This window comes from Dermacentor silvarum, chromosome 9 (assembly GCF_013339745.2).
Source record: "Dermacentor silvarum isolate Dsil-2018 chromosome 9, BIME_Dsil_1.4, whole genome shotgun sequence".
Taxonomy (NCBI): Eukaryota; Metazoa; Arthropoda; class Arachnida; order Ixodida; family Ixodidae; genus Dermacentor; species Dermacentor silvarum.
This window is the reverse complement of record NC_051162.1, coordinates 11150695-11174088: the sequence shown is the minus strand read 5'-3', so window position 1 is coordinate 11174088 and position 23394 is coordinate 11150695. Positions and strand designations below refer to the sequence as shown.

At 44.7% G+C, this 23394-nt stretch overlaps 1 protein-coding gene across 1 annotated transcript in view; it reads right to left on the bottom strand.

The window, feature by feature from the left end:
* Positions 1 to 1772: 1772 nt before the first annotated feature.
* The window catches only part of LOC119465126 (sphingosine-1-phosphate phosphatase 2), a 142922-nt gene continuing 121300 nt past the window's right edge, over positions 1773 to 23394 (bottom strand). Inside the window, exon 5 of the mRNA XM_037725925.2 lies at positions 1773 to 8933. Coding sequence (XP_037581853.1) covers positions 8745 to 8933 — 189 coding nt within the window. The 3' untranslated portion in view covers positions 1773 to 8744. The remainder of the gene's footprint in view (positions 8934 to 23394) is intronic.

The window sequence follows — 23394 nt, the reverse complement described above, 5'->3', positions numbered from 1 at the left end:
CGGATTTTTTCACAGCATACGCACGCCTTATCTAATTGCGAATATTTTCTCCGGTATGTTTTTGTCCTTAGGCAACCAGCCTGAGCCTTAAAGAGAGAGGCACTTAATTCCCTTTTTGTTATTGCACAGATTTTCCCTTCTAATTTCTTTTTCGTCCTTGTAAGTCTCCATGGTGTTTTACAGCGAAGCTTTTAAGGGCTCACTCTCCGATGGTCGCGTCCAGCAATAGAAAAAAAAGAAAAACTCTCATTGGCCGTATGTTGTATGTGCGAGTGAAAGCGCGCGAAGGCGAGGGACGCGTGCTTTCACGGGGAGCGAACGCACGGCGGAGAGCAAACGCAACTTCCCAGTGGAAGGGGAGCGGTGGGCGAGGAGGGCATCGAGGCACCCTAGACTGTGCGTGCCCGCTCTCTCACTGCGGCGCATGCGCTCAGCCCTGCCAACCTATGCTATTCTAGCCACTGTACCTCTGCCGCCTGTGCCGCCGGCTCTCTCTGGGCTCCATTCCTTGGAACGGTGTTCCAAGGAATGGCGTTCCTGGAACTAGTTCCTGGAACTAGTTCCTTTCAGAACTAGTTCCGGTGGAACTGTAACGGTAACTCATTAGGTTTACGAAGGAACGACAGAGGAAACGGCATTACTTCTGTAAACGTTACACATTTAACAAATGCACGCACATACGCAAAACACAGACTGCGTGAGACGCAAAGAACTACAGCTTCCCTGTCACTCACTGTGATGCATTTTTTTCGCGAGTTCTCCCTTACATTTTTTTATGAGTAGGCTTCAAGATTGTCACGTGACACTCCCTCCTGTAGACCATCTACATAAACACAGAGCTGGCTGCGGTGACCAAACCAGTCAGCTCAGATGTTGCCACCTCGACCGCGCCCGAAGATTTCTCGTTCGGGCGCCAAACCCTTCCAGCTGAGGAACAGGATGAGCTGTCGTGGTACCTGCAGGTACCAGTTGAGTACCCGCTGTCGTAGATGAAGAACTTCGAGGGACTGAACCAACTTTTCCTCAAGTACAAAATGACAATACCCTCAAGCGCTTCGGATAATGCCTCTTCGAAATTGCCAACGAAGGGCTGATGAAAAAACGGATTCATCTGTCAGACACCAACATCGAGATGCAACTCTTGCCGAGTTCAAACAAGGGACTTTACTAAATTGCGAATATGCATTCTCGCCATTGTTTTTCCCACTCATACTGCAATGTTGAATCATCATTTACTAAACACCTATGTATTGTTCCTTTTGATGCAGTTTCTTGTGCAATAAATTTAACCATATTGGTGCATGTGAGTAACTTTCTATTTGCACATCTGAAGCGCAGTATCCTGACTGCGCATTTGAAGACCGAAGTGGACGGTGCCATATGTGTTGCACTTGTAATAGACGGGCACCAGAGTTGCAGTTAGACATGTCTGGAGTATGTACGATGCTCCCTAAACAAATTTGTCTGAAAGCGTTTCTTTGGATTCTTTTTTATCTCCAGGTAATCTGCTGCCGGGGATGTTCAAATTGGTATAATATATGTAGTTTGATGCGAGTTTTAAATTCTCACTTTATTTCACCTCAGGATCATCCGACACTATATTTTAATTAAAAAATGTAAATGTAACGACACGCTCCAAAGTTTGAAGTGTAACTGGAATGCGTTCCTTTCTCATTTTTAAAAGAGCTTGTAACAGGAAACTCGTTTCAAGATTGGCGAGGAATGAGGAACGAGCTTTTGTTCCTGTTTTAGAAGAACGTGTACAACACTGGTTGTGGTTTTCTTGTGAAAGCTTTATTACCTTTGCATTAAAAGCCATCAACTGCTTTTTTTAGATGTTATCCTACAGGATATGCATTTCTGCACATCCTGAAGGGGGTCAGTGGTTGATGACATTTTGGCGACATTAGTGACACAGATATGATCTCTGCAGTTACAGATTGAAGGGCTTTCCCATACGACAAGCGCACCATTTCAACAACGTCAATATCAACAGTCTACGGTGACTCTGCAATTTCATATGCAATATTAAACAACTTGTTGAGAGATTACTTCTGCTTTTCCTTTCAAAACTCCTACGATTAAGCTACATTCTGATGTATCACAGCACATGTTGCAGCAAATGTTTCTTAGCATAAAACAATTAAAAATAAAAGCACTAAGAATTAACTTGTTTGCGGCAAGGACAAAGTTGACAATTTTTCCAGCATGCAAATTAGTATGTTTCATTCAGTATGTATGCATGTTGTCTAGCATTCTTTAGCAGCATTCCTACAGCCTATTTTGAACATGATGCATGTTAAGAGCAAAAAAAGACTAATTCTTTAGTAGCATTGCAAACCCCACTTCAAATGGCAAAACGACAAGCTATTCACGTTTTAGCAGTATTCCTCAGCATCACACGACACCAATTTTTATTTAGGTATAATACAACATGGGCATGATAACTTGTATATGATAAAAGAGGAAATGACAGCTCTCAAATAACACTTTCGCTGGTAGCACAGTGTAAATCATGTCAAAACTCTACGCAATATGGCCAGACCATCTGCTTAAACAATCAAGATTAACAAAGAAGTTTCAATAAAAGGAATTCAAAAAGCACTATTTACTATTAAAGATCGAGAGTGATAGAAATGACGCTAATGAACCCTTAGCAACAGCTTTCTACAAATTAACCTTCAGACATTTTGCATGCAATCATGTTTCAACATCTTAGTTTCCCAATGTTCGTGTGCCAAGACAGCACAGGACAGCTGAATCTTATACCTTGGTCACATGGTGAACCTTCGATCGCGATCTAGTGAGGCCTGCTCAGGACCGAAATTGCACATGGGACACCAGTATTAGAATATGTACTATGATGATGAAAAATAAATCAGATGCAATGTGCGTCACGCTTTCTATATGCGTTAGGCATCTGTCATGCTTTCTATAAATAGTGACACCGTGGGTATAAGGCAGAACGGGCACCTTGTGCTGCAGGCCTCATAACATGGCCCCAAATAGTTCTGTGTGTGAATGTATGTCCAGTTCTTGGTCCCCCAAAAAGCTACTGGGCTTATGCAAAACAAAATACCAGGAAGGCTTAGTACCATATGGCTGCCAGAATAAACATAGGAAGTCATGTCAGATGCACAGAAGGCATCGTGTACAAGATTCCACTTTTCTGTGGCAAATAGTGAAACCTCGATATAACGAACCTTGACCTAACGAAATTTGCGATGTAACCAACTAGTATGCTATCCCAATCTTAGTTTCATTGAAAACAATTTTTTTTGTTGCGATTTAATGAATAAATTTTGTGACACTGTTTCAATTTAGCAGTTTTCAGCCAACTGAAGTATGTACTTGGAACCTGTATGGCTGGTAAATCGAGCAAAAAACTAGAAATGTCGGCCGAGGCGAAAGTTCTTTGCAAGCGTCCTGCCGCATGATAAGTTTAAGCGGCAAGAACGTCATCGAAGTGCGCGTGCGGCATATCCATCTGCCCTCTCCCCCTAGCACAAGTCTCCTCCTCTGCCGTGGCTGCGCATGGCTTTCCATGTGCACATTGTGTTCCCGCGTGTCAAGTGTTGGCGGTCGCATAATCTCAAGTTACTTGGTGTGGAAGTGTTCACTCGCATTGTTACTGCGACTGTTTGTGGTCACCAAGTGAGACCTAGGCGCAGAGCCGTGCTCCCTTTAGGGCTGCAGAAGATAGCGCCAACCTTTCCTTTTCTCATAACGAACCACTTAATAGTAGTAGTAGTAGCAGACCTGTTCTTGTTTACTTTAGCGCGAATGACATCAATAAAACTATAAACAAGCTTACTTCGCATAGTTGTCACTTTGCTATCGCTATCAATGCTCTGCCTTTCTGTCGGAATTTTTTTATCGGGACGAATATCAGTATATTCTAACACTTTTGTCTTTAATTTGTGGGTGCCATCTGAAGACGGCTTCGGGCAATAGTGCAGTCAGCAAAGGCGTCCAAGATTTAAGGCACCACGCTACGCAACAATGGCAAATCTCGGACTCCATGAGCTACGCCGATGCATTGCTCTCGGCGCAATCTGGACCCCACGCACTGGCGCTCGTAACAGCACTATTATGGCCCGACCTTCTTACGATTTGTGTATAAGTTCTTAATGACAAGATATTATACATCAGTAATGTCCTGGGAATCGGTGAAATTATTTTGACTGAAACTTTAAAGCCTCGAATTAACGAAATTCGCAATTTAACAAAGCTTTTTTGCTGCAAATACACCTTCTTTATATCGAGGTTTGACTACCATGTTGGGCAGAATAGAAGCTACGGGAATGACCGCCTGCATGAACATGGCAATAATGTGCGGTAGGACATAAAAGGGCACTTGGCAGTACATTGCAGTGCATGTGGCTGCGTAATTGTAGACAGGAAGGGCTTAGGAACCACAAGAGAAATAATTGGGGCTACCAAGATGGCGCAATGTGGCAATAGTATGTGCGTAGGCGTGCCATCAATTGCCCTCACCAATAAAGAGTCAAATTGAACATAGCATGTGCCTTTGATATGACCTAGAAGTGGCAGTGGTTTCATGCTGTGCGATTAGGTGACAACGGTGCTTCAGTACTTTTCATCTTGGTGTTTTCATTGCACAGTCCTACATAAGTGTTTCTGTAGATAAAATCAGTTGGTTCTCTCTGTGCTGTTTCTTGTATATAGCTGCATTAAGCTTTGAACTGTGCATATTTAAGTTACACAATATTTTTTTTTAATTCAGTCATCAAGGGCGAGATCATGCAAGCATCTCGTTTTTTAAACGTTCACTTGCACTGACAAGTGAACATTTCCTGTTTAACACTAACTTTAAAAATATGCAATTTGTAAAGTGCATTATGATTCAATTATGATTTAACTTTCTGACTTGCGTCTAAAAAGTTGGTGGCTGCTCTTCTTCATTGGAGAACAACAGATGCTGTGTAGTTCACCTAAGGAAACGCACACACTTTGAAATTCTTGACCTCTAGACTAGGTCCAAACAGTGCCAGTAATCTTCCATCTAATTAACGTATTATCAAAGGCACATTGTTTTGCTCTTTGGTGGTGACTGTCCTTCGCTTGATTGTCACTGTTATCGATTTGACACATTCTCAAATGTGGCTGCAGATTCTGTAGTGAAAGAGTCTTATTTAATCAGAAAGAGCACGCAATGTGAACGCTGTTGTACATTCTTGCATGTAGTCATGCAGGACCAACAATTCTGGAGTGTACTGTGATATGTAAATATGTCAGTAGGTGTCTTGCTCAGAGCCAGCACGCTAATACCAAGAGCCTGTGTTGTTTTGTCGCTCAGTGGTCCTGTTGCTATGCACCTGTTGCTATTTAGTATGTTGCACTTGAGGACCATTGCAAGTCATCCCTAGCTAGGCAAACAGCCCATCTACGAAAAGCAAATGATCTTCATGAACATACAACGACATCAGCTACATAATCTGCCATTCTGCCTTTGCTTGGTGCCAATTATGTTGCAGTAATCAGCTCCAAGCGTTACATGACCAGCCACACTCCAGTTCATTCTATTATCTCAACGAGCCTCTGTCTCACTTATTTGATCTCTAATTATGCTACAATTTGTACTCGTTGTGGGGTCATTATGTTCCCAAGTTTCCTTGTTATCCTGCAAGCCCCATTGGTTATGCTCTTTTCGAGGGTATCGGTAGGCTGCTTGTCTTGACATTGGAGTCTCTTGGTAAATGCAGATACTGAGAGCTCATTTTGAAGCTTGAAGTCTGAGCTATTTGAAAAATTCTGCAATGTTGGGTTGCCTCATACAAGTAACGCTGATATAAAAAAGAGCATTAAATGTGATCCACATCATTCCTGTCATGTATAAAAGATTTGTGTACAACTAATCTGGCTATAATCAAAACTAAAATGTGGACTATCATGTGCACCCTGGTGAAATTCATACCAGAACCTTGTCTCTGCCCAGCTGAACAATAGCACAGCTGCAATAGCTGCTGCAGTCGCCACAGCTTCTTAATTACAATTTTATAAGGCTCAAACTTGAAAGCGTAACTTTCAACACCATGCACTGAAATTCAGCAGGCAAACATGCATTACTAGTAGGTTCATTAACAGCCATACGAGCTTATTGTAGAGCGTTAAAGACAACGAGAATGTAGATTCCCTGCAGAAGAAAATAGAGCATGCTTTTTACAGCACTCCAGACTTCAATAAAACTGCAGGAAAGACAGGCACAAAACAGACATAAGTAGCAATATTTGCAAATAAAAATAAAAAGTCAATATGCCATTACAAGAGAAGCGAGTTTCGAGGTGTACGTGTAGTGATTTTAATATTTCTGCTGTTAAAATGCTCCACTAAACCTGTCTACACACGCATACACAGGTTATCCTGTAATACACAAGGTATTGCCAATTTCCCTTCAGCTTACTGAAGCCCTCGTATTTGTTATTAGCCCAAAAAATAGTCTGGTGCACTGATAAAATTAAGGGACAATAACAGTGGGAAGGGTATCTGTTCATATCTCAAAGGAAAACAAAAGCAAATGACTACCAGTGCAAGGTCAAAGCTTCACATCGTCTCAAATGAAAGCACTAAGATGCACACATCGTAGAAAGAAAGAACGTGAATTAGGGCAATATTTATTCACAACATTCAACGCCCTTGTCTTTTTGTCCGTGTACCTCCTTTGGGCTTGAAAGTTATGTGTGCACTTCCTTCGAAACAACAATCACAGCCGAAACTTGTGTTCACAAGTGACAGCAGCCACTTCAACAATGCTGCTATAAACATTAGCGAAACTTTTGAGGCACACATTCACAGTTGTACGCATATAAGCACACGTGTGCACATTTACTTTGCACTAATTCTTAGGACAGCATGGATTTCCAATGTGCTCAGGCTGCTGCCCTAGTGGGCCATGGCCATCAGTGTTGGTAACTTTTTTTACTGGATAAAGTCACCAGGTAGCAGCCTAAAACAGTCCATTCTATGTCATTCTTTCTTGCTTTAATTGTTCCTAGACATTTTTTTAATTATTTTTTTTACTACAGCTTAAAATTACCTTCTGCAGTGGCAAGTCAAGGAACTGAATGTAAAAAGAAAAAACAACCCCAATTTTCTAAAACGGTAACACGTCTCATGTGCTTTGCCTAGAAAACCATCTTTCATGCTCCCAGATGGCTAACTAATAAGCTCTTTGGTATGTCTTTGTAAGGAGCGACACGTGGAAGCCCTTGAAATAAAATGGGGTCAAGGCATTGAACTTCGCCAAGGTTTTCTGAAGAATTGTACCAGGGCCATTTACTGACTATTTTGCACTAAAAAGGTCACTCAAAATGACATCAGGACTCCAAAAGCCAAAGGTGTCAAGAGTGACTAAAACTCGCTAAATTTAGCCACTTCCTCAATAAGTTACCAACACTGATGCCCATCAAAGCGTTTATGGCAGTGAAAACTGGTGGCACTGTGGCATAAAACATAGCAACACACGTGATAACAAGACCAGCAACCATTCCAACATGGAGCCGAGATAAAGAGACGTCCATAACAACAATGCTGACACAATTCGCCAGCAGAACAATGTCACAGATAGTCGATCTTCCAAGAGCAGCAGGAGCAACTGAGGCACTTAAGTATGCATCGTGACAGCCACTTGTAGGAAATTTGTGCCCACTGACTCGGAAAAATGATGAATTTGCTGACATAGTACACTCGATGGACGTAACATAGCATGCCGTATGAGCTACCTGCATCTAAAACAAAAAAAGAAAGAAAAGCTGCAGGACTTTCTTTTACACTACCAAAGCAACAGTGAATGATTGGACTTGTTGGTACTGCACTGCAAAAAGTAGGAAAAGAAGAAATGCATACAAAGAAATGAAACCATAGCACTCTCTACAGAACATTGTGAATGTGTTCTTGCCCACAGAACCAGCCTGGAACTTAGGTTCAAATAGAGCCACTTTGAAGGAGTCCAACATTGCTGACATGCGCCACAGTGACATTTAAAATAGATTTCTCCATGCTGGGCTCTCGCTGCGATGGCTCAATGGCTGAGAACGAGGTCACAGGCTTGATTGCCAGCTGTGGCGGACGCATTCAGATGGGAGTGGAATGAAAGAACACTTGTGCGCTGTGCTTTGGGTGCAAGTTACAGAACCCCAGGAGGTCACAATTAGTATGCCGCCTCCCACTATGACTTCTCTCATGACGAACTATGCAGCTTCAAAAAAGCTCACCCCACAATATTCATTTTTAATTTTTAATTTACGTGGGAGTCAGCTGTGGCAAAGACTAATTCAAAAACTGCACAGCAGTCTACTGCATATTCTTGCAACTGAAGGCGCATCTTGGATGCCGCACAACTGATGTCATGAAATGCATTTTGCACCTCTTGATGGTCTGTCAACTTGGAAAAACCATGAATGCAACTGAAGTTTAGGCCGCCTTAATACAGTAAATCCATTGATTCGAAACACCATTGCAGAATGCCACTTACGGCACAGAACCAGTCCCATTTTATAGAGTTTTAGAAACTGGCTGTACACACAAAAACCTAAATATCTTGTATAAATACAACACTGTCTGTAAAGTTAGCACGGCAACATCAGCAAAATTGGTCATTGACTGATCCCGTAGTATTGCACTATACACAACATTGCCACATCGCACCATATGATGCACATATGCAGAAACGAGTGGCATAAAAAGGCAAGTGCCAGCTGGGCTTTGCACCCATGTAGCGCCCTTCAAAGGTGAATGGGCAGGCTGTCCCTCTCGATGCCTAACTGATGGAAGAGCCACGGAGATCCCAAGGACATGGTAAGCCCCATGGAGAGATATGTGATGTACTTGTAGGGAAGCTCAATGGTGCCCTTCTGCCGACTTGTCTCCAGTTTTGGGTCACAGCCATGCAGACCACAAAGCAGTGGGTATATCTGCAGCACAATCAATAACAAGAGTAAATTTTCAAATGAATATAATTGTGTTCATATTACCAGCCTGAGAAGGTGCATCTCATTATGTTTGGCACCACACTCCAAAGACAACTAGATTTTTTTTACCCTAATTAGGCTCTTTGAAATGCAGAAGACTGTCCCACCAAGGTGACTTAAGTTCTCCTGGAACTCAAATCGCAAAATAGCTTTCAATGAATATAGCCGAGCTAATGATGAGAGTGTTATTGACTATTTAGAAGAAACCTTGAATAGTTTCTCAGCTCAATCCTGCAGAGGCATTAGTAGTCTTTGGGTAAAACTAAAAGAGGCTATAATGCATTGCGAAAATAATTTCATATCTACAAAATTCAAAAGGACTGAACGGAAAACACCGTGGATTATGCGGAGCATATTTCACCTAAAATGAATATTAAAAAGACGACGAAGAAAAAGAATAAATTCTGCAGAGATAAGAGAGCTCGCATGCAAATTGAAGTTAGAAATCTGCAAAAGACTATTTCGTTTCAAATATCTTAACGAATGAGGAATCACTCACAAATGTTTTGGCGCTACTTATTGAAGCCAGAAGGCTTGAGCAGTAAAACAGAAGTGGCAGGTGTTTGGCCATAGAAGACATGCGCACTGTAGTACATATTGTTACGGGGAAAAGAAGTAGGAAATATATTTACACTGTATTTACAAGAATGGTAGCAGCTGACAAGATCATAGTGAGCTCGCGAAGTCCAGAGCGTCGTCTTCTTCAAGTCATCTCAAAACGTCGTCTTCATCGCGCTGTCACATGACCCACGGTGGCTGAAGCACCGACCCGGTGCTGGTTAGGAGGCGGTAGAATGATACGGCTTAAGACGCGCGACGTGGACTACGTCAGAACGAGGCTGAGCCACGGTGGGGTCAAGAGGGGCAATTTTGTAGGTGACGTCGGTTACTTGAAGCAAGACGTGATAAGGGCCAGAGTAGCGTGAAAGCAACTTCTCCAAGAGGCCAACGCGTCGCGACGGTGACCTAAGGAGAACCAGGGTGCCCAGTGTGTAGTGGGCGTCACGATGGCGGGTGTCATATAAGCGCTGCTGATTTTCCTGCGAGTCCGCAAGTCGACGTCGGGCAATATGGCGTACCTCTTGTGCCTTGAGTATGGCGTCCCGGGTGTACTCTGATGTGAAATGCAGGCTATAGGCAGAAGGGTGTCGAAAGGTAGCGTAGGGTCGCGGCCAAACAAGAGGAAGAATGGAAAGAAGCCTGCGGTATCGTGGTGAGAAGAATTATAGGCAAAGGTAACGAATGGTAATGCAACATCCCAGTCACGATGACCAGCGGAGACATGTGTGGACAGCATGTCAGTGAGCGTTCGGTTGAGACACTCAGTTAGAACATTAGTTTGTGGATGGTAAGCAGTAGCAAGTTTGTGTTAAGTCGCGCACGAGTGTAGAATGTCATTAACAACTTTAGAAAGAAAGTAGCGGCCTCGGTCGGTGAGGAGCTGTCGAGGGGCACTGTGGTGAAGGATGACATTTTCTAGTAGGAAATCGGCGACATCGGTTACACAGCTTGTCGGAAGAGCCTGTGAGATTGCGTATCAGGTGGCATAGTCTGTTGCTACAGCAATCCACTTATTTCCCGAAACAGACGTCGGAAAGGGACCTAAAAGATCAACGCCTACACGAAAGAATGGTTCTCATGGCACGTCAAGTGGTTGAAGGCGGCCAGCAGGGAGTGTGGTCGGCTTTTTTCGTCGTTGACAAAGGTCACACGCAGCGATGTAACGGCAGACGTCACGGTAAAGACCAGGCCAAAAAAAGCGCAGACGAACGCGGTCGTAAGTCCGTGACACGCCAAGGTGACTGGCAGTCGGCACATCATGAAGCTGGGCGAGAACAGTCCGGCGCAGATGCGAAGGGACAACTAAGAGTCGGTCAGAGCCGTCAGGGCGCATGTTACAGCGGTACAATATGCCATCGTGGAGTTCAAACATTCGAAGGGAAGGGTCGAGCGTCGTTGAAGTCAGCCGCTGAATAAGGTCTTTTAAGAAGTCGTCCCGGCATTGTTCCGCTCTGATATCATGAAAAGTACTTGAAGAGAGAACAGGAATGACGGGAATGAGTGACAGGAATGTCGGCCAGGAATGAGTGACAGAGTGACAGGAATGTCGGCCATAGAAACGTTATGTGGGTCGACAGGATTGCCCGACAAGTGGTCCGCATTTTGGTGCAACCGGCTGGTCTTGTATACAACTGAGTAGTTGTATTCTTGAAGGCGCAGAGCCCAGCAACCAAGGCTCCCAGAAGGATCTTTCAGAGAAGAAAGCCAACACAGAGCGTGGTGGTCAGTGATGACTGTGAATTGCCGGCTGTACAATTAGGGGCGGAATTTTCCCACTTACCAAACGAGAGCCAGACACTCGCGCTCAGTGATATAATATTTGCGCTCAGCAGGGGAAAGAAGGGGGCTGGCGTAAGCAATAACACGTTCTTGTCCTTGTTGTTTCTGGGCCAGGATAGCTCTAATACCGTGGCCGCTGGCATCGGTACGGACTTCTGTTGGAGCTGATGCGTCAAAGTGAGCGAGAATGGGAGGGGAAGTAAGCAGCCAGATGAGCTCAGTGAAAGCACCAGCTTGCTCACGGCCCCAAATGAAGGCAGCGTCTTTCTTGAGGAGCTGAGTAAGAGGGCGTGCAACGTCCGCAAAATTGAAGACAAACCGACGAAAGTAGGAGCAGAGGCCCAAGAAGCTGCGAACGTCCTTGGCACACGTTGGCACGGGAAAGTCTTTCACTGCCTGGATTTTATCTTGATCTGGACGTACACCAGAAGAATCTATGAGATGCCCGAGTGCAGAAATTTCACGAGGACCGAAGTGGCATTTGGATTAATTGCGTTGTAGCCCCGCCCGACGAAAAACAGATAGGACCGTCGATAGGCATTCGAGGTGCATCGCAAAAGTCGGAGAAAAAACGATCACATCATCTAAGTAACAGAAGCAGATGGACCACTTGAAACCGTGTAGGAGGGCATCCATCATTCATTCAAATGTGGCCGGGGCATTACATAACTCGAAAGGGATCACTTTGAACTGATAAAGGCCGTCGGGAGTAATAAAAGCCGTTTTCTCACGGTCCATGTCATCGACGGCAATTTGCCAGTACCCGGAGCAAAGGTCTATGGACGAAAAATATTGTGCTCCATGGAGGCAATCCAGGGCATCGTCAATGTGTGGTAGCGGATAGATGTCTTTTTTGGTTACCTTGTTTAGGTGCCGATAATCTACGCAATATCGCCAACTGTTGTCCTTTTTCTTAACTAGTACAACAGGGGATGCCCATGCGCTGCAAGAAGGTTCAATGATGTTACGAGAAAGCATCTTATCAACTTCGTGTTGGATGATGTCTTGCTCAGTAGGAGAGACACGGTAGGGCCGCCGATGGATTGGGCTGGTTCCAGTGGTTGCTCGTGTTCACCCGCTCATAAAGTTGAAGCCAATCTTCAACATCCGTGTTGTCAGTGCCGGAAAAGGTGCCGGGGTCGCGCGGTTGTGCCAGAATGACGGTTGGCGAGGGGCCGACAAGCCTGAAACATCCTCGCCTTGAGCTGGCATGGTAGATACAGCCAAGGAGCGCCCGCTGCGTAAATCCGTCTTGCGCTTGAGCCCGCACCTCCACCAAAAATGTTACGGGGAAAAGAAGTAAGAAATATATTTACAGTGTATTTACAAGACTAGCAGCGGCTGACAAGATCATAGTTAGCTCGCGAAGTCCAGAGCGTCGTCTTCAAGTCATCTCAAAACGTCGTCTTCATCGCTCTGTCACAACATATTTAACACCCATTTGCAATCCATTTTCATGCGCTCACCAACCTTGAGTGCGCTCGTGGCAGTCGCTGACGCCCGAATAGCCGAAGTTCTGACAACACAGTCGGGCATTTTAAACTTGCTTTTGCAAATAGGCGCCAAGAAGGCACCGGGGCCCATTAATATGCCAAATGTATTTTTGAAACAATACGTGTAGCAACTGTCTCTCTTTTTGCGGATTATATTTTCCGAATCGCTGAGTACAGCTTCTCTTCCCACGGATTGGCTACGCGCAAAATAATCCCCATTCCTAAAGAAGGCAATAAATTACACATGGAAACATATAAACCACTATTACTAGAAAGTTGCGGCTGTAAATTAATGAAACACACAGTAAAGTACAGCCGTCATGACGTACTTAAAAGAAAATGACATACTATATCCTATGCAACATAGTTTTAGAAAAGGTTTGTCAACTATAACACAATTGTTAGAGATAACACATGACCTGGCATCAATAATTGACTCCAAATTCCAAACTGATGCCATGTTTATTGATTTTTCGAAGGCTTATGATCGTGTTGTGCACTGTAAACTAATCAAGAAAATAAGGTCTATTGGAATCGAACACAATATAGTAATAAAACTGCAACTTGGGCGAGTTAGTAATGCTTCATCTCGAAATAAAACAATGCGGCAACTCATGTCACGAGTAAACCCTTGTAATTTTTTTAACAGTATCATGCGAGCGTCGACCGCGCGGCATGTCAGCGGCCTTGTAGCAGCGAAGGACAGCAGGATTGGCAACTTTATGTGCAATCGTGCAAGGCGAATTCTAGTTAAAATGTATTCCACGCCAATGTTTGCTTCTGGGGTGCCCCCTCACCTCTACAAGACCACAGACACGCCGTGCGGTCGACGCTTGCGTGATATTTAAAAAAAAATTGCAAGGGCATACTTGTTTGCATGTTCATATTTGTGTGAATGATTATTCTTGTACGGATGGCTAGAGCTTAGTCAAGCAGCGCAGATGCAGCTTTTTTCTCTGGCCCCCTATTTTCGCAGTAACAATGTAATGTCTACGGCAACAATAAAATTTAATTGATTGATTGAATAAACCCTTCAGTTACAAGTCAGCACTTGTGGTGTGTCTTTGTTCTATACAGCCTCATTTTTGTGCCCTGTTTTGTTTTAACAATATATAGTAGAATGAATAGCAGTCTACCTGTCAAACCGAACTCAGTATGTTGCCATAAATAATTATGACTCTGACCAACTCGAAGTTTATTCAGGGGTGCCACCATTATTATTTCTTCTATACGTTAATGACATAGCTGGTTGCACAGAAAATGGAGTGAAATTGCGGCTCTTCGCCGATGAATTCGTAATTTACACATGCATGCGAGGAATATTTGAGCAGCTTAGATTAAACACTACACTAAACAATGTAGCCCATTGGTGTGACACGTAGGGAATAGAAATTAATCTGAAGAAAACAAAATATATAACCATAACTGATAGAAAGACAATCTTTAAATTCAATTATAGATTAATAGGTAACGATTTAATACAAACTGACACAGTAAAACATTCAGGTGTAACCTTTGCAAGTGCACTGAAATGGAATTCTCATATTGATAACACATGTACAAAGGGCTTCCGAACACTCAGTTTCTTGCAAAGAAAATTAACTGCAGCAGCTATCCTATGTGAAACTAACAGCATATAAAACTTTAGTAAGGCCAATTCTTGAGTATGGTAGCATAGTGTGGAACCCATTCCAGAAAGGACTCACACAGAAATTAGAAAGTATCAAAAAAAGATGTAGTCGGCCCTTCCACTCCGTGAAGATGGTTAACCAGCGAAGCTGAAACATGCGGCCCCAGTGTTTATCACTGAGTTAATCCCGAAGGTTCATTAAAGTATTTCTCAATTATGAGGCTACACACACGTTTGGCTGCGACGGAGATGACAATATGATGACAATATTGCTACGAGAGAGACATTCAGCCTGAGGCAGACAACGAAGAAGACGGTTCTCTCTGGTGCCGGTGGCTGTCCACCATCTTGGCTACTGTGTCTCTCACATACTGTAAATACAGCATAAATAGTCCCGCCTTGTGTCATTTTACATAACATCTACGTGGTGGAGGTGCTGGGTAGTTCTTTTTTTCGATCACGGAGCTCCATAACGGCCGCCTCATCACGCTTGTGACCATGTCAGTCGGTGCAGGTACATCGTCTTCACCCCCTGCCCCTCCCGTGGCTCCCACCTACATCGTTCTGCCTCCTGCTCGTGATGCTGGCGTATTTTCTGGCCAGGGTGGGGTTGACGTCGACAAATGGCTCAACCTACACGAACGGATCAGCGGCGGCAACAGGTGGTACCCGACCCTTATGCTCGCCAACGTGCTTTTTTGCCTCGATGGCCCATTGCAGGTGTGGTTCGACACGCACGAGGCGGACATTACCAGCTGGGAATCTTTCAAAGAGAAGATCCACGACCTTTTCGGTGGCAGCACTGGCCGGCAGCTTGCTGCGTGGAATGAACTTGCGACTCGTGCACAGACATCCTCCGAGTCATATGTCTTTCACATTCAGGACGTTATCGCTCTTTGCCACCAGGTTGACGAGCACACGCCTGAGTATGAGAGGGTTTCTCATTGTGCTCAAAGGTATCGCCGACGATGCTTTTAGCCTGCTCGTCTATACCAACGTTGATACCGTCGACACAATCATCAAAGAGTGCCGGCGGTTCGAACATGCAAAGAGCCGCCGTATTACCCAGAGATTCACCCGGCTGCCCAATACGGCTGCAACTTCATTGTGCGATGCCATTTGCCTGCCGCCTACCTGTGACCACGTTACGGGCATTGTTCATCGCGAGATTGATGCTGCCCGTCCTGCACCTATTCAACCCCCCGTGTTTACAACCCACACCAGTGACCTATGGCAGCCATCGGTGTCCATCATTCAAACTGTCGTCAGGCAGGAGTTTGCCAATCTTGGCGTGCCCACTGACTCGTCCTGATGCTCGGCCTTATTCCTCTGGACCCCGCTCGACGATCCTACACCTCTCCCGTCTCCTTCTGCAATCCTGCGGAATGGAGAACGCCCGACGATCAGCCCATCTGCTTCTCCTGTCATCAGGCCGGGCACATTGCTAGTTATTGCCGTCGCCGTTGGACCTATGCATCTCGCCAGACCTCCATGCACCCTACTCCTTTTAGACGTCCAGCCGCTGGTTCCCCTACTTACTACTCGTCCTCCCCCGAGTCTCTTGCCTCTGACACCACTGCTCCTGTTCGCCGCTTCTCCCACTCCCCATCGCCGCAACGCTGCTAATCCCGCTCTCCGCAGCCTCGCCGCTTTTCCTCGCCGTCCTTCTCTGGACGATCACCGCAGGAAAACTAGATAGTGCAGCTTAAGGAGGTGAAGCTGCAATGCCATCGTCCCCTGCAAATCTTCTACTGACACTCCCCACTCACCACAGCCTCCTATAAGTCAAAGTCGAGAATGTTCCTGTCCGACAATATGACAACATCATGACAATATGCCCGCAGTCTGCCGTTGTCACTTGCGTTCGATGTCTTGAGTTTGCTCGGTTAGCAGCATTCGCCCGCCATTGACACTTGCGATTCCTCCGAAATTAAATTGCTTCAAAATTAAATCTGTTTATTACGTAAGACAATGAATGGCTCATACCCCCTTAAGCAATGGCTGACACTCCCATAAACGCGGCCTCCCCATTACGACGACAGAAGAGAAGTGAAATTCTATGCTGGAATGATGAGCGGCAACGCAGCCAGCTGTGGAAGAAGATGACGACGACGGACGCAGGAGCAGTGGCACGAGCACGTGTCTAGCACAAGCACGAGTGCAACCTGAGGGGTGCCAACAAGCCAGCTGCGGATGAAGACGACACTCGAGCCAATGCTGATGATGATAATTTTCTGTACACAAGCGATTTCATCTAGCCATATAAAATTTCACTTTAATAAAGCATTGCGATTTATATACTCTAAATATTCTCGACATAAGAGCGTAAGTGTTCTTTAGAAACCAAGCAGCACTGCCTACCCTTGCTTGTTGGCGTTGTGTGGGTGTCATGAAGTTTCCTTTTATGCTATATCATCCTGGCCACGGCGGCCGCATTTCGATGGGGGCAAAATGCGAAAACACCCGTGTACTTAGATTTAGGTGCATGTTAAAGAACCCCAGGTGGTCCAAACTATTCCAGAGTCTCCCACTATGGCGTGCCTCATATTCAGATCGTGGTTTTGGCACGTAAGACCCCATAATTTAATTTAATTATGCTATATCATGACAATGTTAATATAAATAAACAAGATTATGTGCACCAACTGCATTGACACTCCATCAGAATCTGTCATCATAAGCACACACTGGGACACGCTCAAGTATTCAATTTTTGAGTGGACAATCGAAATATGGAATGCATTGCCAAAGGAAATTGTTGAATCAGATCCTGGCATGGCTTTGTTGCAAAATTGAAGCCATATTTTGGTTGCGCATGAGAGTATTATAGTGAATAGTTCACAGTATAATGTGTTGGATGAATGCTTGGAATATGATGCACGTGTAATTGTACGCTACTTTATGATGTGAGATGTAATTATTGCAATGTGCTGAAGAGTAGTATTTTATTGAACCCCCGTAACTGCAATAATGTCGTACGATTAATTTTGTAATTCTTGTGAGCACCTTTCATTATTCCTTCGTGATTCACGGGAAACAAATAAATTTTCTTGTTGTGTTGAATGCCAGTGTTGTTGTATGACACTCTTCTTTTCTCATTTCCTTCTTTTTTTTTCTTTTTTTCTTCTGTTATTCCCATGCTCATGTGCATTTTTACAACCCATTTCCTGTTTGGGCCTGTGTAAAGGCTCACAGTATTGTTAAATAACAAAAAATAATAAAATAAATTGTTAGGCATAACAAAGACGCATGTGTTCAAATGCAGTGAGTGTGGAAGGAAGAAAAGAAGAGAGAAAGCAGAGATGTTAAGGAACACTAAAAGAAAATATTCAGTCGAGCTGGACCAAAGAGATTATTCGTCTTGAATTGGTCATCGTTCTCTGTGAGACAATATATCACTTTGATGCATAAAAAAATCACAGCATATCTACGGGATGAATGATGATGAGTGGGCGAAGCTCCGGAGGGAATCATCGGATCTCCCGCTTAAGGGGACGCTAGCACAAACGCGTTAGAAACGTGCAGTACTCTCTAGTAAGGGGGAGCGGCCACAGCGTCTTACGCAGCCATTTACACATGCCGGAACGTGCACCGCGTTTGCCGACGCCATCACATGACTGCTGAGAGAGTATACCCCCCGTATTCATAAACGCTCCTCGACTTGAACTTGACTTGCCACCGCTTTGGGCAGCGCGTTCGAAACGCGTTGAAGGTAAGGCGGAGAGGCCACAGCGTCTTACACCAGCTTCTTACACGGGCCGTAACGCGCTAGCACAAACGCGTTAGAAACGCGCTAGAAACGCGGCCTTTCGTTAATGTTGGGTATTTATTGCCATCGCGGTGCGTGTGTCCATGTCCGCTTCGTGGCGTCGTGGGCTAACGCCACGCGCTCGGAAGCGAGGGGTCCCTGGTTCGATTCCGCACTACGGACACAACTTAGGAATTTTTTTTCTCATTTTTCTCAGACTGGTTACACACTACTACTACGACGACGACGGGGACGAATGGGTGCCGCTATAAGGAGCTTTGCCCCTAAAAATTCCTGTCAAAGGTTCCGTTGCTACCCCTGCCTCAATTTGAATTACCCACACCAAAATGGACGAGGTGACGTAACCACCACATGACCTCCCTCTATGCCGCTCTCTGTGAATAAACCAGTGCCGATATCACGTGAGAAGTGCTATAGTCCACAACAGGCAACGCCACTTTAATTTACCATTTACGCGATTTTGACACTTACAAAGGCTCTGTTTTCAGTACGAATGATGAATTCACTTTAATAGAAGCCTAATGTTTCAGTCTAGCTGAACTTAATATTTCCCTTTAGTGTAAGGGCTCCTGAATTACCCCTCGGGCTTGGTGAAAAAACGCATCCCACAGATAGCATATGTTGCTGTGAGCCTTTCAGCCAAATTTTGCAGTTGTGCGCGGTGCATGGAGCTCACAAGTGGAGTGCAATGTCACATATTTCTCAAACACTCGCTTTTCAACAGAAGCCTGCTTCTCACTCTTTCTGGGCTGTCATATTTCGCCATATAGCAGATTCCCATATGCGGCTGCTATTGGCTAATAGCTGACATCAATCAAGAAGGGTGATATCAATCAGATGCAGGACTGTCAGCCATTCAAATGAGTGCCGAATACGCTCTCATGAAGGCAACTCCCTAACAATTGCCTAGCATTGGTGCATTCTGGGTGGAGGCCTGAGTTGAAGCAAAGGATCTCTGCAGTCCTCTCTGCAGTATTCCACTCAGCTAACGAAAGTGAGCATGCCAGACGGCGTCTCTCCTAGACAGTGGTCTTCTTCATGCAATGTTCGAGCAGCCTTGTCACCGTCATTTCCAGTGATCCGACAATGGCTGGGTAACCAATGAAGATAATTCTCATGGCCCTTTTCTTTCAACTGGCAGTTTAAGTTCTATGATTTCCGACGTCAATTAGTCGCGAGTTCCGCACCGGAGGAATGACTGCATACACTGTAATGCCGACTGAGTCACAGAAGACAGCCCATGTTCCAGGACCACCATTTGAAGTACACCGCAGAGAGCCTCAAGTTCTGCAGCTGTAGATGTCGTGACATGCGAAGTCTTGAGCCGTTGTGTTATTCCTGTCGTCGGTATAACCACAGCGACACCAGAACTGTTCAATGTATTTGAGCCACCAGCGAGAAGGGAAAATATTTCGATTTGCACATAATGCAAAACAGTGACGCGACTGCTGGTGCAATATTATATGCCATAAATCTTGCACTGCTTTGTCTGGTATGATTCTTATAAACACTTCAAACACGTGCACGCACAATCTGCTTTTGACAAGAAGAAAACTTTCTTCCAACATCGACTCTTGTGCAGGGTGTCTTCCTTTGTCGAGGGTGGCGCTACACACAGTGGCAAACAAGTGGAGAGACGTAGATTCTTCCTTCTCTTTTTTGCTTTTTACCATTACCTTCGTTTCATTCTTTGAGGGCCGAATCTCTTTCACAGAAATGTGCCCTCGCGATAAATTTTTATAATTGAAGTTTCCATAGCAGGAAATGACTGAAAACTTATGAATACAGTACAGTGGAATCCCGTTGATAAGATTCTTCATATTGAGTATTTTGGGATAATACGTTTTTTATTGAATACGATTATGTTCGAAAAATACGATTTTCGAATGATATTTTATTTTCCAGTTCCCGTGAAGATTGTATGAACGAGATTCCATGTATTTGTATCAAAAACGCTTTACAAGCACCGACAGCATACGCACAAATACACTATACACTGAGAGATCGAGACAAATGTCTAGAGCAAAATTGGTGGGTAACAATAGGTTAGACATAAAACCAATTCGGCAGTGGTGCGCATGTATTGTACAAACTAAAATTCCCGTGTGCTTCCTGCAGCTGCTACCAGGTGTGGTCTTGCTACGCCAAGCATTGCAAGATTATCAACCAATGCTGCCACCATCGAAGTTGCTTCACAGTGCATGCACTCCCACGTGAAGAGATTGCCACCTGCCTGGGGACTTTTCACACAGAAGCAGACTACAAAATGGACAGGGAAGCCTGGACAGCCTTCAGTTCGTCCATAGCAGAAAATGTGTACCCTTGTGTACACCCTTGTGTACACCATGTGTATACCCTTGTGTACATAGTGGTGCGCATCGATTCTACAAACTAAAACACCCTGTGTGCTTTTTGCAGGTGAGGCACTTTCTGTTTATTAGAGACTACTACATTGAATGCGCACTGCTGCCGAACGCTCTGACACTTGTTCATTATTGTGCAGTGTATTATGTTTGTATCTTTTGATGAAATTTTAAGACGTTTGTGATTTGGTGGCTTCTAATCTTGCCTCCAACATGGCTAAGGATAGGAAGGACTTAGGGAAGGCCATTGATCATCACTGACGTGAGCTAAGGCTTGACAGTAAGTCTTTAAAAGAGAGTGTGAGGTATTATAATAATACATTTGATGGTGTGAATCAGATCAAAAATAAGTTAGAAGAACTCCGGAAAGAAATGCAGACATTGCCTTTGTATGCGCCGACGCACTGGAACCCTTTGACTTTTTCATAAGTTCTATCACACCTCGCTTAATAAACCACCCTATATCCTCCCTGCAGCCCGAACATCTCATCGCACACTTTACAAGTGGGCCGCCCTCGCATGCGCACTGTTACCTTTTCCGCCTCAGTCTTTTGCCATGCCGCTACAGATTGCAACAACCTGCCCCACCAAATCGCCGCGATCATTTGCCCTCGTACGTTTATGGAGAGTGTCACTGCGCACTTTCCACAATGAAAGTGACTTGTCTTAACACACTTATATGCTCATGCAATTTTAGTTTGCATTGTTTAGTTTATGTATTTGTGCTGACGTACGTAACGCTTTAACTCATGTAGTTTTCTTTAGTTCTTTTTTTTGTATGCGTGTTCATTTCTGTATTATGCAAATTATGTACTAATGTATTCCCACCCCTTATGTAATACCCCTGTCAAGGGGTCTTTAAGGTAATAAAATGAAATGAAAAATGTCACAGTTTCGCCCTAAGGGCGAAGCAATGAATGCGATAGCAACACAGCAATGTCATACGAAGTAAGGTGAGCGGCTTTGGTAGCAATATGAATTGTAGTAAACATGAGCTGATTAAGTAAGCAGGTGTGCTGCGGCGTAAGTAGACCGACATGAAGAGAGACTCGATGACCACGAGAAGGCGCGTGTGAAACGGTGGTGTTGATGAGAAGCGCTTCCCGTGGGCAGGGCGCGTGCGAAGGGACACACCTGTAGCGCTGCACTGCCGATCCGGGCAGCATTACATGTGTAGCGTGCATTGGAAAATGTGGCCCGACTATTACTAACTGAATGAACAAGCGTGGTGTGAGCGCGCACAAACAAACATGAATAGATCACACTGAATGACTGCAGACAACGACTGTCAAAACGCTGGCAGCAAGCGCATACATACGCCGCAGCAGCGGGCGAAGGTACGTGCGGTCTATCGCTTCAACAGAAACTGAGCGGCGAACGCATAGTGCATAAAGTTCAGAGCCGTGTGGAGATAAGAGACGGTGCGGCGAGCGACGAGCGCGGTTGTTGGCAGAGGAAAAGTGCCCCCCCCCCGCTTCCTCCGGCGCTGGCTTCCGGCTTCCTTGCTTGCGCGTGGGAGAGATAAGAGACCGTGCGGTCGAGCGACGAGCGCGGTTGTTGGCACAGTAGAAGTGCCCCCCCCCCGCTCCCTCCGGCGCTGGCTTCCCGCTTCGTTGCCGTTGCTTGCGCGTGGGAGATTGAGTGCGTTCGCTCTCCGTGATAGCGCGCGTCCCAGCACGCTTCCGCTCGGGCATACGGCGCGCGGTGAAGATTTTATCTATACGGAACCTCACGGCGACGGCGACGCCGACGGCAGAAATCCGGTTGAAGTGTCCATATAATTGCTATCGCAATAAAATGAAAGAATGCACTGCAGAGAATCACAGAGCAAATACAAGGATTGAAGAGTTGGAACAATATAAGAGGTCCCACAACTTAGACATTAAAGGTGTGCCTAGTGCAGGGAATGCATCGGATGCTGTAGATGCTATTTAGAGAATTGGCAATATCTTGAATGAGCCGATTGCCAATTCTTATATTGACGTGTGCCATTGCATTTCCACTTTCCAGGGTTCAGAAAAAAACACTGTGGTCAGGTTCCTTCAATGTTCAAAGCACGATAGAGTCAGGGCTCTATAACGCAAGAAACAGAAATTAAATACCAAGGATCTGGACTAGAGAGGTGATGCCACCCTTGTGTACGTAAACAAGCATTTAACCAGCACAAACAAAAAATTCTGAGTGCCGTGATTGTGCAACAGAAAAAATCAGGCTGGAAGTTAGCTTGAAGTGCTGGAGGCAAGGTGTTCGCACGAAGGAACGAGGAAGCACAAGTTCTTAGAATTACCAACGTGTCCGATGTTGAAAAGATTTACAAGAGCATCTAATAATACGAACACTTGAAGTATCTATGACAGAAAATTTTGAATTTGTTAGAGTGACTGTGATATATTTAATAGCCAATACAAGTATAGCACGGAGCATTTTTGAATGGTGCCCTTGAACATATAAAGTACAGCCGAACCCACTTATAACAATATTCAGGAGCCACGAAAATTCCATTGTTATAACCGATAATTGTTATAACCGGGTTGCATGAAAGAAAAAAACCAAAATAAGGGAATGGCAGAGCTGTTGTGAGAAAACTACAATGGCGGGGAGGCCAGTGCCCTTCCCCACCAGCTTTCTCCATCTGGCTGCTGATTGTGTTGATATGTTTAATTGTTTAACTGCTTCCTGCGCGTTCTGATTGCATGTAACAAGTCGCGGCTGATGGCGTTCAGTGGCACTGCTATAATAAACCTCGTTAATTCGGATTTCACGGGACCAAAAAAATGTCTGATTTAAAAAATAAATGCTTTCTCCATCA